The sequence below is a fragment of the Diuraphis noxia genome, unplaced genomic scaffold (assembly GCF_037042655.1).
Source record: "Diuraphis noxia isolate RWA-SAM2 unplaced genomic scaffold, SU_Dnox_SAM2 contig0001, whole genome shotgun sequence".
In the NCBI taxonomy this organism is placed as follows: Eukaryota; Metazoa; Arthropoda; class Insecta; order Hemiptera; family Aphididae; genus Diuraphis; species Diuraphis noxia.
The window spans coordinates 52950866-52965332 of NW_028301711.1; the positions used below are offsets into that span (position 1 = coordinate 52950866).

At 25.5% G+C, this 14467-nt stretch overlaps 1 protein-coding gene across 1 annotated transcript; it reads left to right on the forward strand.

Annotated features, from left to right (window-relative positions):
• The first annotated feature begins 3199 nt into the window (after positions 1–3199).
• On the forward strand, positions 3200–4327 carry LOC149060895 (KRAB domain-containing protein 2-like). Its single transcript, XM_089230772.1, has 2 exons — positions 3200–3607; positions 3851–4327. Exons 1-2 carry the CDS (start codon positions 3200–3202, stop codon positions 4325–4327), a joined length of 885 nt encoding a protein of 294 aa, XP_089086898.1.
• Positions 4328–14467: the final 10140 nt, after the last annotated feature.

Below are 14467 nucleotides of genomic sequence, written 5' to 3' on the forward strand. Positions count from 1 at the left end.
AAAAGATTCACCAACGACTCTGGGACCAGGAACTGAACAACAAACTACATCAAATAAAACCTTTTCTGTCACCTAACCCAAATCCTCCCTCAAGTACGAGAAGACAACAAGTAATATGGACACGGATGAAAATTGGACACACTAACATCTCACACGTACACCTAATGAGAAGAGAGCCGAGACCAAACTGCGAACTATGCAACAACGCACCGATTTCCACAGCACACCTACTCCTGGAATGCCCTAATCTATCTGAACAAAGAAAAATCTTTCCACACTTAACATTAAAAGATATTTTAAGTATAGATAATTTTAACCTCCTAATAACATTCCTTAAAATAACTAATCTCTATAATAGAATTTAAATAATTATATATTACTGTTACCTATACCATTAACACCATATACCTGTATTATACTGTACTTCCTTTATTTAAATATTAATATTAAGATGATTGTAAATAACTTGTAAACATGTTTTTCCGGCTAATGACTTTATTGTTGAAGCCTTATCATTAATAAAAAAAAAAAAAAAAAAAAATAATGATACATAGTAAAATATAATAAAATTAATTTATGCAATTTATAAGTATAAAATATTCAAACTTAATAAAATATTTAACTCAAAAACATATTAAAAAATGGTTTGTAAATGTGTAATATAAATTAATAATAATAATAAAAAAAAAATGGTATGTCAGGTAAAAATAATAAATCATTTAGAATATAATAGGACTAATATAGAATATAATTCTATGATTAACATAGAAGGTTAAATTTAAGTAACTCGTCATTAATTTTTCCCAAAACTGATAATTTGCGTTAATTTATATATTTTATTTAAGTTGATATTTGAGTATATTTTAAATATATATAGTAATAATAATAATATATACTTACATATTAAACTTAAGATCAAAATGGTGATTAATAATAATGGCACTTACTGATTTTAACAAATTGAAATAAAATATATTTTACTTGAAATTAATAAATTTAGTTAGATATACTAAACTGCAGTTGTACAGTAAAAATGTCTAAATACAAATATAACAAAAATGATAGATTAAAGCAGTAAAATACATATTTCATTTCTGATTTTATATCTACTCTTTAAAAAGGTACCTCGGTATAGAAATAAAATAGCAATGTCGCAATGTAATTATTTGTTTGTTTATCGAATATGATTAAAATTAAAATTATCTATTATTTATTTGTAATTATTACATGCTATCATTAGGTAAATAGGATGGAAGGGAGAGGCTTTAGAAGTTCAAATCTACTTTTATAATTTATTAGATAATAGAGTTCTATAAAAATGTTTGTATATAAATAAGTCGTAAATACGTTTTATGAGAAACGTTATTGAAATAACTTTCAGAATGAGAGATTTTCCAAAGTTTTTCTTAAAAAAAGTTTTTTGCTACCTGTATCAATGATTTTTATGAATTTAATTATAGCTGCTTAAAATTAACTTGAAAGTTCTATCACTAGTTGAAGTTTATATGTTTTTTTAGTGTAAATTTTAAAGTTAATTTATGAATGACAAATAATCAAAATTGAAAAATAAAATTTTACAAGTACCTACCCAACAAAATGTTCTTTTTTATAAAATACAAACAGATAATACAAAAATAATATAGCAATATAAAACAATGAAATTATATGAAAATTTTCCATGAAATCGATAATTCAATGTTATTTTATTGTAATAAATATTTAATTATTTGTGTTTTGCATGTATCTTTTCTTAAAAATAAAGTTTATGCACCTAATTGTTAGTGATAATGTAATATAATATAATTATATTATATTTTTGTGCTTATATGTATATAATATATATGTCGTAGGCATATAGTCAAATCAGGCATTTTATTAAATGCCTAGGCATATAGTCAAAGAATTTAATGTTTATGCAATTTCACTATCCGCCTAGACATTTAGTAAAATGCCTAGTCATTTAATTAAGTGACTAGGCATTTGACTAAATGCCTATTTCATGCCAGGCAAATAATAAAAGAACATTTTGTATTATTTTAAAAATTTAAATATATTTTCTATCAGTTATTTATTGCTATTTTATACATAAAAAAAGCTGTGTATTATTTATTAATATGAAAAACACGTATAGATACTCGTATATGAAATAATATGTTTAATTTTGTGTCATTATGTCAACTATTACTATTGTTTTAAAAATGAAATAATAAAAAATAAATATATTCAGGTAATAACTAATTAGGTGTGATAGACATAAATGATGGTACGAGTATATTGTATAGCATATATGTATAGTCAGTAAAGTCTATAGTACGAGTAGTGAGTACTATATATTCTTATTAAATAAAAATAAAAGTTCCATTGGTTTTTACCTTGGAAAATTAACGTTGGTACTAGGTTGTATGAGAACCTTATCTATAGATATTGAGTACTGTGGGACAAATTATAATCTTATCGATTATAACGATAAAAATATGACGTTACGGAAAAAGATACAGAACATGCGATTGAATTGTACAATAATTTAGTTTAGTACGTCTATTACGTTTACGTAAATCGTATGTAGTGTGATCGCGATTGCATGTAATATTGTAACATAGGTATACCTATTGACATTTTTTGTATATTTAAAATTTTGATTGTTTTTATTTGTATTTTAAAATATAATATAATGTCACACAGTGTATTGTTTTATGAAAAATTAAAATCAATTTACGACAACCAAGATAAAAAAAAGGCATGGAGTCAGGAAGACTACGACAAAGCACTAAATGAAATCAATGATGCGAAATTGAATCCAGGTAAAACTAAAACTCAAAACCAATATTATTTATGTCGTAAATATGATCTGATTGAAGTAGGAAATGTTAAACATATTATTTTAAAACCAAAAACTAAAACCGAAAATATTATTTATGTTGTACCATATGAAAACTATTTTGAAAAAATCGAAGAAAGTCATAAAGCGACTGGTCATGGTGGAAGGGATAAAGTTGAGCAGAGTTTAAAAAATAAATACAATATTCCTCGAATAGCAATCCAAATATTTATAAATTTGTGTACAACTTGTAACAAAAAAAAATCAAAACCTTGTAAAGGCGTCGTTATAAAACCAATATTATCGGCAGATTTTAATTCAAGAGGGCAAATTGACCTTATTGATTTCCAATCAACACCCGATGGAAATTTTAAATGGGTTATGAACTATCAGGATCACGCAACCAAATATTTATATCTTCGACCACTTACTTCAAAACGAGCCACCGAAGTTGCACACGAACTTTTAAAAATTTTTTTGGAACAAGGAGCACCTCAAATACTTCAATCTGATAATGGGCGAGAATTTACAGCGAAAATAATTGAAGAATTAGCAGAATTGTGGCCTGAGTGTAAAATAGTACACGGGCGGCCGCGGCACCCTCAGAGTCAGGGATCTGTAGAAAGATCAAATCAAGATGTTGAAAACATGTTACGAGCTTGGGTCGTAGACAATAAAAGTACCAAGTGGTCAATCGGAGTTTATTTTGTACAATGGCAAAAAAACATTTCACATCATCGAATTTTAGGTCGTTCGCCATATCGAGCCTTGTTTGGCACTGAACCGAAGGTAGGTCTTAGTTCTACAAACTTACCTGCCGAAATTATTCAAAAATTATCAAGTGAAGAAGATTTTGAAAATATTTTACAATATTGTGACATAAATAATATCTGCAGTGTTTGTGAAAAATCAGGTAGTGAACTCCAATGTACTATATGTAAAAGAAATATTCATTATGATAATTGCAGCTATTCTATAAATAATAGTAACGATATTGAAAATATTTGTCTGCTATGTAATAATGAAAAACAGATAAAAGTTAACCGCATTGAATCTTACAAACGACAAACTATAGCAGCTAAAAAAATGGCAGAAAATAGTGAAAAACTATTTAAAGAACTAGAGGTTGGTGATCAAATAGTATTAAGTGTTCCAAAAGTAGACCGAGGACCTCTCGATAGTCAAAATATAAATGGGTTAGTGATAGACATTCGGAACGGCGTTTACCAAATTGGCACAGAAGTTGGTATAATAAAAAATTGGTGTTCAAGAGAAGAACTTCAACTAGTGTCAAATAATGGTTTAGAAGACAGCAAAATACAAAAAGACAAATACGTGTCCATACGTGAAGCAGTAGCAAACTTATCAATTTTCAACGGTCAAGGTTTTGTTAAATGTCAATGTCAATCAGGAAAGCGGCAATGTCAAACCAATAGGTGCTTGTGTTTTAAGAAAAATCTTAAATGTTCCAGCAAATGCCACCAAATTACAACATGTGACAACAAGTAATAGGTAACAAAAACTTGTAATTATAATATAACTTTTTATTTATTTTTTATTATTTCATTTTTAAAACAATAGTAATAGTTGACATAATGACACAAAATTAAACATATTATTTCATATACGAGTATCTATACGTGTTTTTCATATTAATAAATAATACACAGCTTTTTTTATGTATAAAATAGCAATAAATAACTGATAGAAAATATATTTAAATTTTTAAAATAATACAAAATGTTCTTTTATTATTTGCCTGGCATGAAATAGGCATTTAGTCAAATGCCTAGTCACTTAATTAAATGACTAGGCATTTTACTAAATGTCTAGGCGGATAGTGAAATTGCATAAACATTAAATTCTTTGACTATATGCCTAGGCATTTAATAAAATGCCTGATTTGACTATATGCCTACGACATATATATATATATATATATATATATATATTATTTTTTTTATTATTATTGATGTTAAGCCGGCGACTAAGGCCATTAGCTATTGTAGGGGTTATGAACTGTGGTAATGGTAAGGTTTTGGTACGGTAGGCTGTTTTTACGGTTGTCACGGTAGGTAGCAAACACGTGTATATGTGGCAAAGTTTTTAACTTACTATGAACCCGGGTGGTAACCCATCCAGGAGCTAGTAGCTGTGGCCGTTACTTACTTTCAGTGATTTACATTTTAGGTACCTACACTACTTGATTCACAATGTTGAAGAAGACTATTATTTTAATATGTATGTAAAATGTATGTAAAATGTCAACTTAAATTTGTTAATTTAAAATCCATCCGGCTGACGTTCTATGCTTTATATTTAATTATTATTTATTATATATTATGGTTTATGGTTATACGTTATTGAATTTCAACAAAAAATCTTTTTGATAATAACTATTAACTACTGTTAAAAAATGTTTTCATCAAGTTATAAAAAGCTCTGTGAGTGTCGTAACTTTTACCCCCTTAACTAGATTCGCTTTTCAAACAGAACAAAACTTCAAAGTTAGAAATTGAAACACTTCCAATTATAGTGACAGACACATAAAAAAAGAAAAAGCACTCACCATTGTGAAACCAATATAATCTAAAATAGTTATAATGTACAACAAACTTTTACTTTGCTGGTCTACAAATATTAATTTAAATATGTATTATGGAATTACTTGTTTTTATGTTACATACCTATTCATGGTTATAAAGGCCACTAAAAGTTTAAATTAAATTTTCTTCTAATTGATATATTTTTTTAAATATTTCATTTTAAAAGGCTTCATATTACTGTACAGGAATTGATTCGATTTTATTTACTCAGTTATTCTTTTATGAACTTTAACTATAATTGGACTCACTGGTATTTATCACTTACATTTGACGTTTGTTAAACCCATAACTTTTACTCCACTACGTTTTTGCTCCTCCGTGATTTTTATCAGATAACTGTAAATTACTTTATAAGTTTAATATTATCATAATAAAATATGTAAGTTTTTGCTATGAACATATTGCTGACATTATAAAAACTAAATGTTTTTACATTGGGTGTTACTCTTAAGTAGTAATAATGTTAATTATTATTACGACAAAATATTTTTTATATATTTTTAATATATATTCTTATAATTTATAAGAATTTAGTTATTAAAATCACTGTATTATGTTTTTGTTTAATTTTTACATGTAAAAATTTAATTTGTAAAGAGTATTTAATTATTTACACGTATTTGAATTTAAGATGAGATGACAAACGTTTTGCGGGATTTGACTATGCTATTCAAATCTGCTTATCAAAATTTTAAACACTTTTCACTAATTAATAACTATTATATTTTTTTCAAAGGTTCTTACAAAAAACTTTTTTTTGTTTGAGAGGGTTTGTTTCACTGTTAGAAAAATTTAACTATTCACTCGAATTGTAGTAATAAAAAGTATTTTAAAAAAAATTACAAAATAATAAATAATATATAAAACTATGAAGAAATGAAATGAATAATTGTATGTGGTTGGTCAAAAACCTGGAATAAAATTAAAAATTACAACAAATCATTAGTACATTTTTAAATTCCATAAAAACATTTTCGTCAACTATTGTATACATTGATGCACCGCAATGTCCATATTAGTATTATATTATAATATTAACAACATACTTTTTATATTTAATTATATACATATCTTCATGCGTATTTTTAGCTTAATATGGAATATATGTCATGAAAAAACAAAATATCATAAAATATTAAAATAAGTTTTTTAATTGCAATAGTTCGCGTGATAAACTTAACGTGTTTTTTTCCCCGTTAGCCGAAGCATCGTGATTTATATTGTTCACAGGGGAAAAGCGTCCATCTTTTTCCATTTTCTTGCCTTATTTAATATTTTACATACATTTTTATATTTCATATAAAAAAAAATGTTTGTGTTTGAAAAACTCGTTAACTCAACGGCAATTTATTTTTCTAACAACAAGGCCCTCAAAAGGTCAAAAAACATTTTTTTCCTACAATTTTTTTATTACTGTATTTAAACCATTAGATATTCATAAAAGATATCTTCATGTTATTTAATATAGCCACATACGTATTATTATGTTGTTAAAAATATTATAATATTGCATTCTTCAAGTATATCACCAGACCGCGTCAAGATAAATAATAAGAACTACATTCAAGCCAACAAAAAGTAATGTAATTGTATAATTTATTTAATTTTAATAATAAATGAAAATACATGATTTTATAATGTACAAATTGTTTTTATTTCATTTTTTTTCATTGTGTACTCGATAATACAATATCCATAAATAAATATATAAATATTATATTCATTAAAGTACTTAGTGAGTTAGGTAAGTTGCTTAGTATTATGTTTTTCATACAACTAACTATTAGTATGTACAGTTAATATTTTGTAATAATTGTGATACTGTCTAATTAATCATTGATTGTAAAGTGTAACGGGCTATAGTTTTTAGGTACTAAAAATTAAAATATGTATCTAACTAAAATTATGGGAATAAAAAGGGAAAAAAAATATGTATACAAAAATATGCACTGATATAATATTAGTAATTGTGAAATTTCTTTAATTTATAGAATATCATTATTTTGTAAAATATCTACCTATTACGAAATATGTAAATACATATATTCAAATTCGAACTACAGGTATAGTTGATTACACCATTTCACAAAACAAATTTATAACTCACCTAGAATATTGTATAACCATCACAAAAAATATATGAAAATGCAAAACATTCTAAACTCTAGTTCATAATAGTGATTAACTCATATGAGACATATATTTTACCTGTACCTACTAAAGCAAAATACAATTATGGTCTGATGAAGAAAATGTAGCTAGTGGGTGAAGTAGAAGGAAATAATTAATTTTTTATTTCTACTTTCTGCTCTTTTTCTCATAAACCTATTTGTTATAATTAATTTTTTTTAATTATTTATTCAAACAAAAATTGTTCGGTATTCTGTCAACTTTTTATTTAATTTTCATCATGCATTTTAATATTTAAATAAAATAATAATTTTTTTAATAAAGTGAACGACCTACCTCATATTTTTAATTAAAATTGTAAAATTTATTGAAAATCACACTCAACAAATAAAGAAAAAATTGATTAAATTAATCAAAACATCCAAAGTTCAGATTCTGGAAAAAAAATAAACACATAAAATAAGTACCATCAAATGATACATAATTTATAGTTTGAACTGAAAATACTTTTATCGTTATTCAGAGAAGAATTAGGTACAAGACTTTGTTCGCAATAGATTAAATCACTATCTTATCAACTATCTGTCATTTATTCTGGGCAGAACTTAACTAAAACTGTTCCTGTGAAATATCGATTAATGCTGTTGTATAAATATTTATCTATTTGTTTTTATTTAGAAAAATACCTATCTAGTTTTAAAATTTAAACGCAAAAGCTCCATAAAGCAATACTAATGCATTGCTCATAAGTTGTAAATTTAAGTGTTTAGTAAATAAAACTTTTAGTTTTCACTCATAAATGTGTTCTGTAAGACGTGACAAAATAATAAAACCCACTTGGATGTCACATCTGTCCATCGTTTGGTCCCAGTTAAGCATTTTGACTTATTTTATATGGCATAACAATTTATTGAGAAATATGTTAGGTTCTTACATCAATAATTATAATTTTAGATCAAATATCAAACAAGTGTCTGTAAATAATAATACCTATATAATTATTTTTCTATTTAAAAATCGTAATTTTAATGATAGTTACTAAATAATATAACAGGCAAATAGAATATTTATTTATCGTTTTTGGAAACAAATAACCACATTGTATAAATTTATATAAAATATATGTATTTATATAGCCTTCTAGGTGTAAAAGAATACTCTTAAGGATTAAAAATATAAAAAATTACCTATGTAATTAAAAAGTTGTTTTGTATCTTTCCGTTAGATATTTTAACTCTATAAAGGGTAGCATTTTTAATTTATACACTTTCTAAAATGTATTGAAATAAACTTTTTTTAATTGGTTTAGTTAAATTTTCCATCAGTTTATATAACTTGTATGTATAAATCCTATAAGTCACAGTAAGTAACTTAGGATGAATAAATAATCAAAACGTATACATTTTATTTTCGAAAATTTTACTCTTATATGATCCTAATATATTTTAATTTATATAAGCTACCATATTATATATTTATCATCTCAAAAAGTTTTTATATTTCCTGGTTTTGTGGAATGCTATAAATTTAATAAGTCTATTGATTATGCTTAAACATGAAAATAAAATGTAGGTACTACTTAATATACTCTTAAACATTTATTTTTTTATTTTGATAAAAATAATCATAGAAATGAGTAAATTACTATAGTTTTTAAAGTTTTTAAAGTTTCTAAATGTATAATATAACAATTCATTTTTATTGATATTAATCTAGTGTAGACAAATTATATTTAAATTTGTATATATCAGTAGGCTTAGATAGCTATTCTAGCTAGGAATGCCTTAATTAATAATTTAAAAAAAAAGGCAAATTATAAATTACATAAATCAATTTTATTTTTAGAATTAAAAAATAATCCTTTTAAATTCATAAAAAACATTTGAACCAACGTAGGTTATCAAATCCCAATAGAATGCACGGATTACAACTTAATAAAATATTATGAAAAATTAAAGCTCGAGAAAACAATACTGCTAAAAAAAGATTTTCATCTTAGTAGTTACCTATATTTTAAACAATATTACTGCTCAAAATGATTGACAAAATATCTCAGTGATATATTTAAAGGATTAGATCCTCTTTGAAAGTGGTCGCTAAATAGAACTACAACGACAGTAAGATGATAAATTATAACTTGGTTATTAGGAAACTTACAGACACTAAGTATTCGACATAGGGTAATTTTTTTTTTTCCAACTATGTATTCGATTCTGAGCGGAGCGATGAATGTATTGATTTTACCATGATGAGTGTTTTTTTTTTTTTTTTTGTTTGTGTCTGTCATCACGTTTTGGGGCAGTAAAAATGCTTCGATTTTTTACTTCAGTACCTCGTTTGATCAGAAAGTGAATCTAGTTGGTACTTTGGGGGGTCAAAAGTAAAAAATACTTAATACTTTTCTAAATAATCGAGAAAAACAAAATGTGAAATTTTACGCACACTAATTTTTCAACAAAATCGATTTTGGTTTTTGATGTAACTTTAAAACAAATGACCATAGATACATGAAATTTGCACCGAATTTTTATATAAATATATTCTATCCACCATGCAATTTTCAAAAAATGTCAACTTAAGTTGAACTATTCATAGGCATTTGAAATTTTCGATCATTATTAGTTTTTTTTTAAATTAATATCGATAAAAATTTATTTGTTCGACAGAAAAGCTTGAAAATTTAATACAAGGCTCTTAACACATTGTTACAGTAGCAGTTGAAAAATAAAATAAATTCATAGCGACAATTTTTTTTTTATAAGCATTCAAAGTTTTAATTTTGACAAAATACGTAAAAACCACGAAAATTCACAAATTACTAGAAATTCATAAAAAGTTTTCTATTTAAATCTAAGATTTCAAAATTTTATGCAAGATTCCTTACAAGTTTTTCAATCTTTATCACAAATAAAAATTTCACCGGAAATTAAAATTAAATTTTTATAAGCATTTGAAATTTAAATTTTTACAACATTGGATTTTCACTTTTAGCGATTTCCTTATTTTGGCGTAACTTTAAAACAAATGACCGCAGATACTTGAAATTTTCACTGAATGTTTATATAGGCATTTTATATATTTGATAATATTTTCAAAATATTTAGATTTGTTTTGAGCTGTTTACTGACATTTTAATTTTTCAACTTTTTTAGTTTTTTTTTTATAAATATCGATAAACAATTATTTGTTCCGTAGAAAAGCTTGAAAATTTAATACAAGGCTTCTAACACATTGTAGCAATAGCAGTTAAAAAATATTAAAAATACATAGGCATGATTTTTTTTATAAGCATTTAAAGTTCAAATTTTGACTAAATACGTAAAAATAACGGCAATGTTCAAATTATCTTAGATAGAAATTCATAAAAGTTTTTCTTTTTAATTCTAAGATTTGAAAATTTAATACAAGGCTCATAACATATTTTTACAATAGCAGTTGAATAATAAAAGGAATACATAGTCACAATTTTTATTTATAAGCATTTAAAGTTCAAATTTTTACAACATATTTTGTAAAAATCACGAAAATTCATAAATTATTTTATGCTAGAAATTCATAAAAAATTTTGCTTTTATATCTAAGCTTTGAAAATTTAATACAAGGCTCATTATATATTTTCACAATAGCAATTGAAAAATAAAAGAAATATATAGTCACAATTTTTTTTTTATAAGCATTTAAAGTTCAAATTTTGACTAAGTACGTACAAATTACGGCAATGTTCAAATTATCTTAGATAGAAATTCATAAAAGTTTTCCTTTTTAATTCTAAGATTTTAAAATTTAATACAAGGCTCCTATCATATTTTTACAACAGCAGTTGCAAAATAAAAGGAATACATAGTCACATTTTTTTTTTTTTTAAGCATTCAAAGTTTGAGTTTTGACAACATATTATGTAAAAATCACGAAAATTCGCAAATTATTTCAAACTAGAAATTCATAAAAATTTTTCTTTTTAAATCTAAGATTTGAAAATGTTTAATAATCTTTAATATATCCTAGACAGATAAATCGTCTTCGCTCAGAATCGTTTTTCGTATACAATGATATAATATCATTGGATTCAAATTTAATTCCATCCATTACAGTAACCCACTTGTAACCTACTGTACATCAGAGCGACATACACGACTTACCCGCTTTTTTTATTTGTATGTATAAACGTTACATTGATATAATATCTTATTTAACCTTTATATTTTACATATAATGCTTATTGTGTTAACAAATCGCCATTTATAAATAACAGATACATCTATTATTGTGAATCTTATGAAAAAAAAAAAAAACTGTTGGTGAGTACGGTTAGGGTATATGTTGATAATGAAAATCGATGGTTGCTTGATAAGGGATACTAAAACGAAATTACCGTAACCTATTTATAACAATGCGTAGGTGTGAGTGTGTGAGTTAAGCATAAATCGTATATAAATGAAACAAAATCCTTTCACTAATCTTATAATTGATCTATTTTAAAATGTTATAGTTACAACGCGACGTGGTGGAAGAGAATAGCTTTTTTAATGTATTCGATAAAATCAGTCAGGGATAATTTTTCAAATATACTTGTCCTTGATCACAGTGGTAATTCATAATAAGGACAGAATAACCATAATATTATAATAATATATATATATGAGATTTCAGTTTAAAATGTAGTCTGATCATTTTATCAGGTTTTCATTTTTTTTTTTTTTAAATAATTGACCGGCATCATAAGGGGATTCTGGTTTGGAATTTCAAATTCTAAAAAAAATATGCTAGTTCAATAAAAATGGTTAGCCAACGAACCTGTTGTAAAGCAAGTACGCTATATATAGGGTTATTCAAAAAGATTCATCCGATTTAAAATGGCTATAAAATGGTTAATAATAAATTGTATCTAATCAAACTATATACCAATTTAAAGAGGGTATTCCTAAGTTTTATCATATCATTAATTCATTATTTTAAAATAATCGCTTACGGCGATAAGTTAGTTTCCGCAAATATGTTGACCGGACAGAACAAAGCATTTTGTGTGTTGCGTTTTTCGAAGTGTGAATCGATAAAAACTGTGAAACGGGATTTTCGCCGTCTTTACGGGATCGATGCACCAACTACTCAGAGCATACGTCGATGGTATAAGCAGTTTGAAGAAACAGGGTTTTGTGCAAAGGAAAAAGCACAGGCTGGCCTAGTGCATCCGATGATAACGTGGAACGAATTAGAGAGAGTTTTGTACGCAGTGTAACCAAAGGAGCTCACATAGAACATTTATAGATACAGTTAATTAAACTTGACATATTTTTCTTTTATTTAATGTTTAACATATTGTTCTAAACCTAAAAAATAAAATAATGTAAGCACTTTAAATCGGATTTAATCGGAATTTTGAATATCCTATATTATATAGGAAGTCATTTGAATATAAAATTGGTAGCTAGGAGGAGAGGCATTATCACCCGATTTAATATTTTAAATATGATTAAGACATAGATGAAAAAACACGCTTTTGATATATCCATACAATATAATAATTATTCTAGAAACGCTGCCAAATTCAGTGGCAAACAATATGGAAAAAGTGTGTGATTGAAAATGAGGTGCAATATTGATTTAGCAGTTAATAAGTACAAAACAAACAATTTTATAGTAATTTATAAAGCTCAATATATAATACAACAACAGAACCACTCAATGTAAGATAATCATTCTACCATATTGAAAAAAATAATGTTGCTATCTGGGAGTAATTATAAATGGGAAAAATAACATACGTTACGTATAGTGAAATTAAGCTGAGAATGAAAGATGCCTATAAAAGTTATTACGCAATGAAAGATATATTATCATCCAAACATTCAAAACTATTGTCAAGACGAACAAAAAAAAGGTTAAACTGTACATACTCGCATCATTATAATATCACGCTTGTGAAACACGGGTCAGAAAAATGTGCATTGAAGAAAGCGTCTGGGATTTGAAAGGAAACTATTAAGAAAAATATATGGACCGACTGGTGCACAATATAGGCACGAAAAGATTTGAAAGAAGAAAACCTGACGTTATATAAACCTTTACGATAAAACGAACATATGTAATTTTCTAAGCAGTCAGACCATCATTGGCAGAGCGAGGGTGTAGGGAAGAAAAAAGATTCATAAGAAAATTCATCATGGAAAAACTGGGTGAAAAGATAGGGATGAAGACGTGATCTCATGCTAGATATAGTTTGACATGCTAAAGAGATATCCATATCTGATAAGATTGAATTCCACCCTTTCGTTTACCACAAACAGAGAATAATGAAGTGGTAATTACATAATTATTTTATTATTTATTTGCCTAAAATATTAATTTGTACACAATTTCAATATTACCTTTAAGTACCAATATTCTTAAATTATAATTTTTAAACGTCTCAATAAAATTATTAGTTATAATGAGCAACTCAAAACAAGAATGTATTAAACACTTTTATTTATATTTTATTTAATATCAAATTAAATTAAAATTTGTCGTGTTTAAAAAATTATTTAAATAATCAAAACATGTTCTAGAAAAATATAATAATAAATTTCTCATAATCACGAGTTTAGTAAATATACTACTAAATGTGCTAGTTGTTATATTTTTTAAATTGATTAATCGCAAACAGTTAATTTCACTTGGTAATTGTTATTAGTAATATTGAATTTGATACGCACATTTTTTATAAAAGAATATATGGTTATGTAGGTCAATATCATATATTATAGTATAAATGGAATTATTAATAAAAATGATTAAAACATCTATCAACTACAATTTATAAGAATTAATAGTAGGTATGTAATTATTGTTACGTTTACTTGCGTGAAAAGTGTAATTTAGACTGATAATACATTTAGTGAAACATAAAGAACTTCTATGATACGATCTAGGCTCT

Bases quoted from the DNA above. Each gene is read 5' to 3' on its own strand.
- LOC149060895 (XM_089230772.1), top strand. From the start codon at position 3,200: ATGAACTATCAGGATCACGCAACCAAATATTTATATCTTCGACCACTT. The intron at 3,608-3,850 runs GTAGGTCTTAGT...AATGAAAAACAG, and splicing joins TGTTTGGCACTGAACCGAAG to ATAAAAGTTAACCGCATTGA.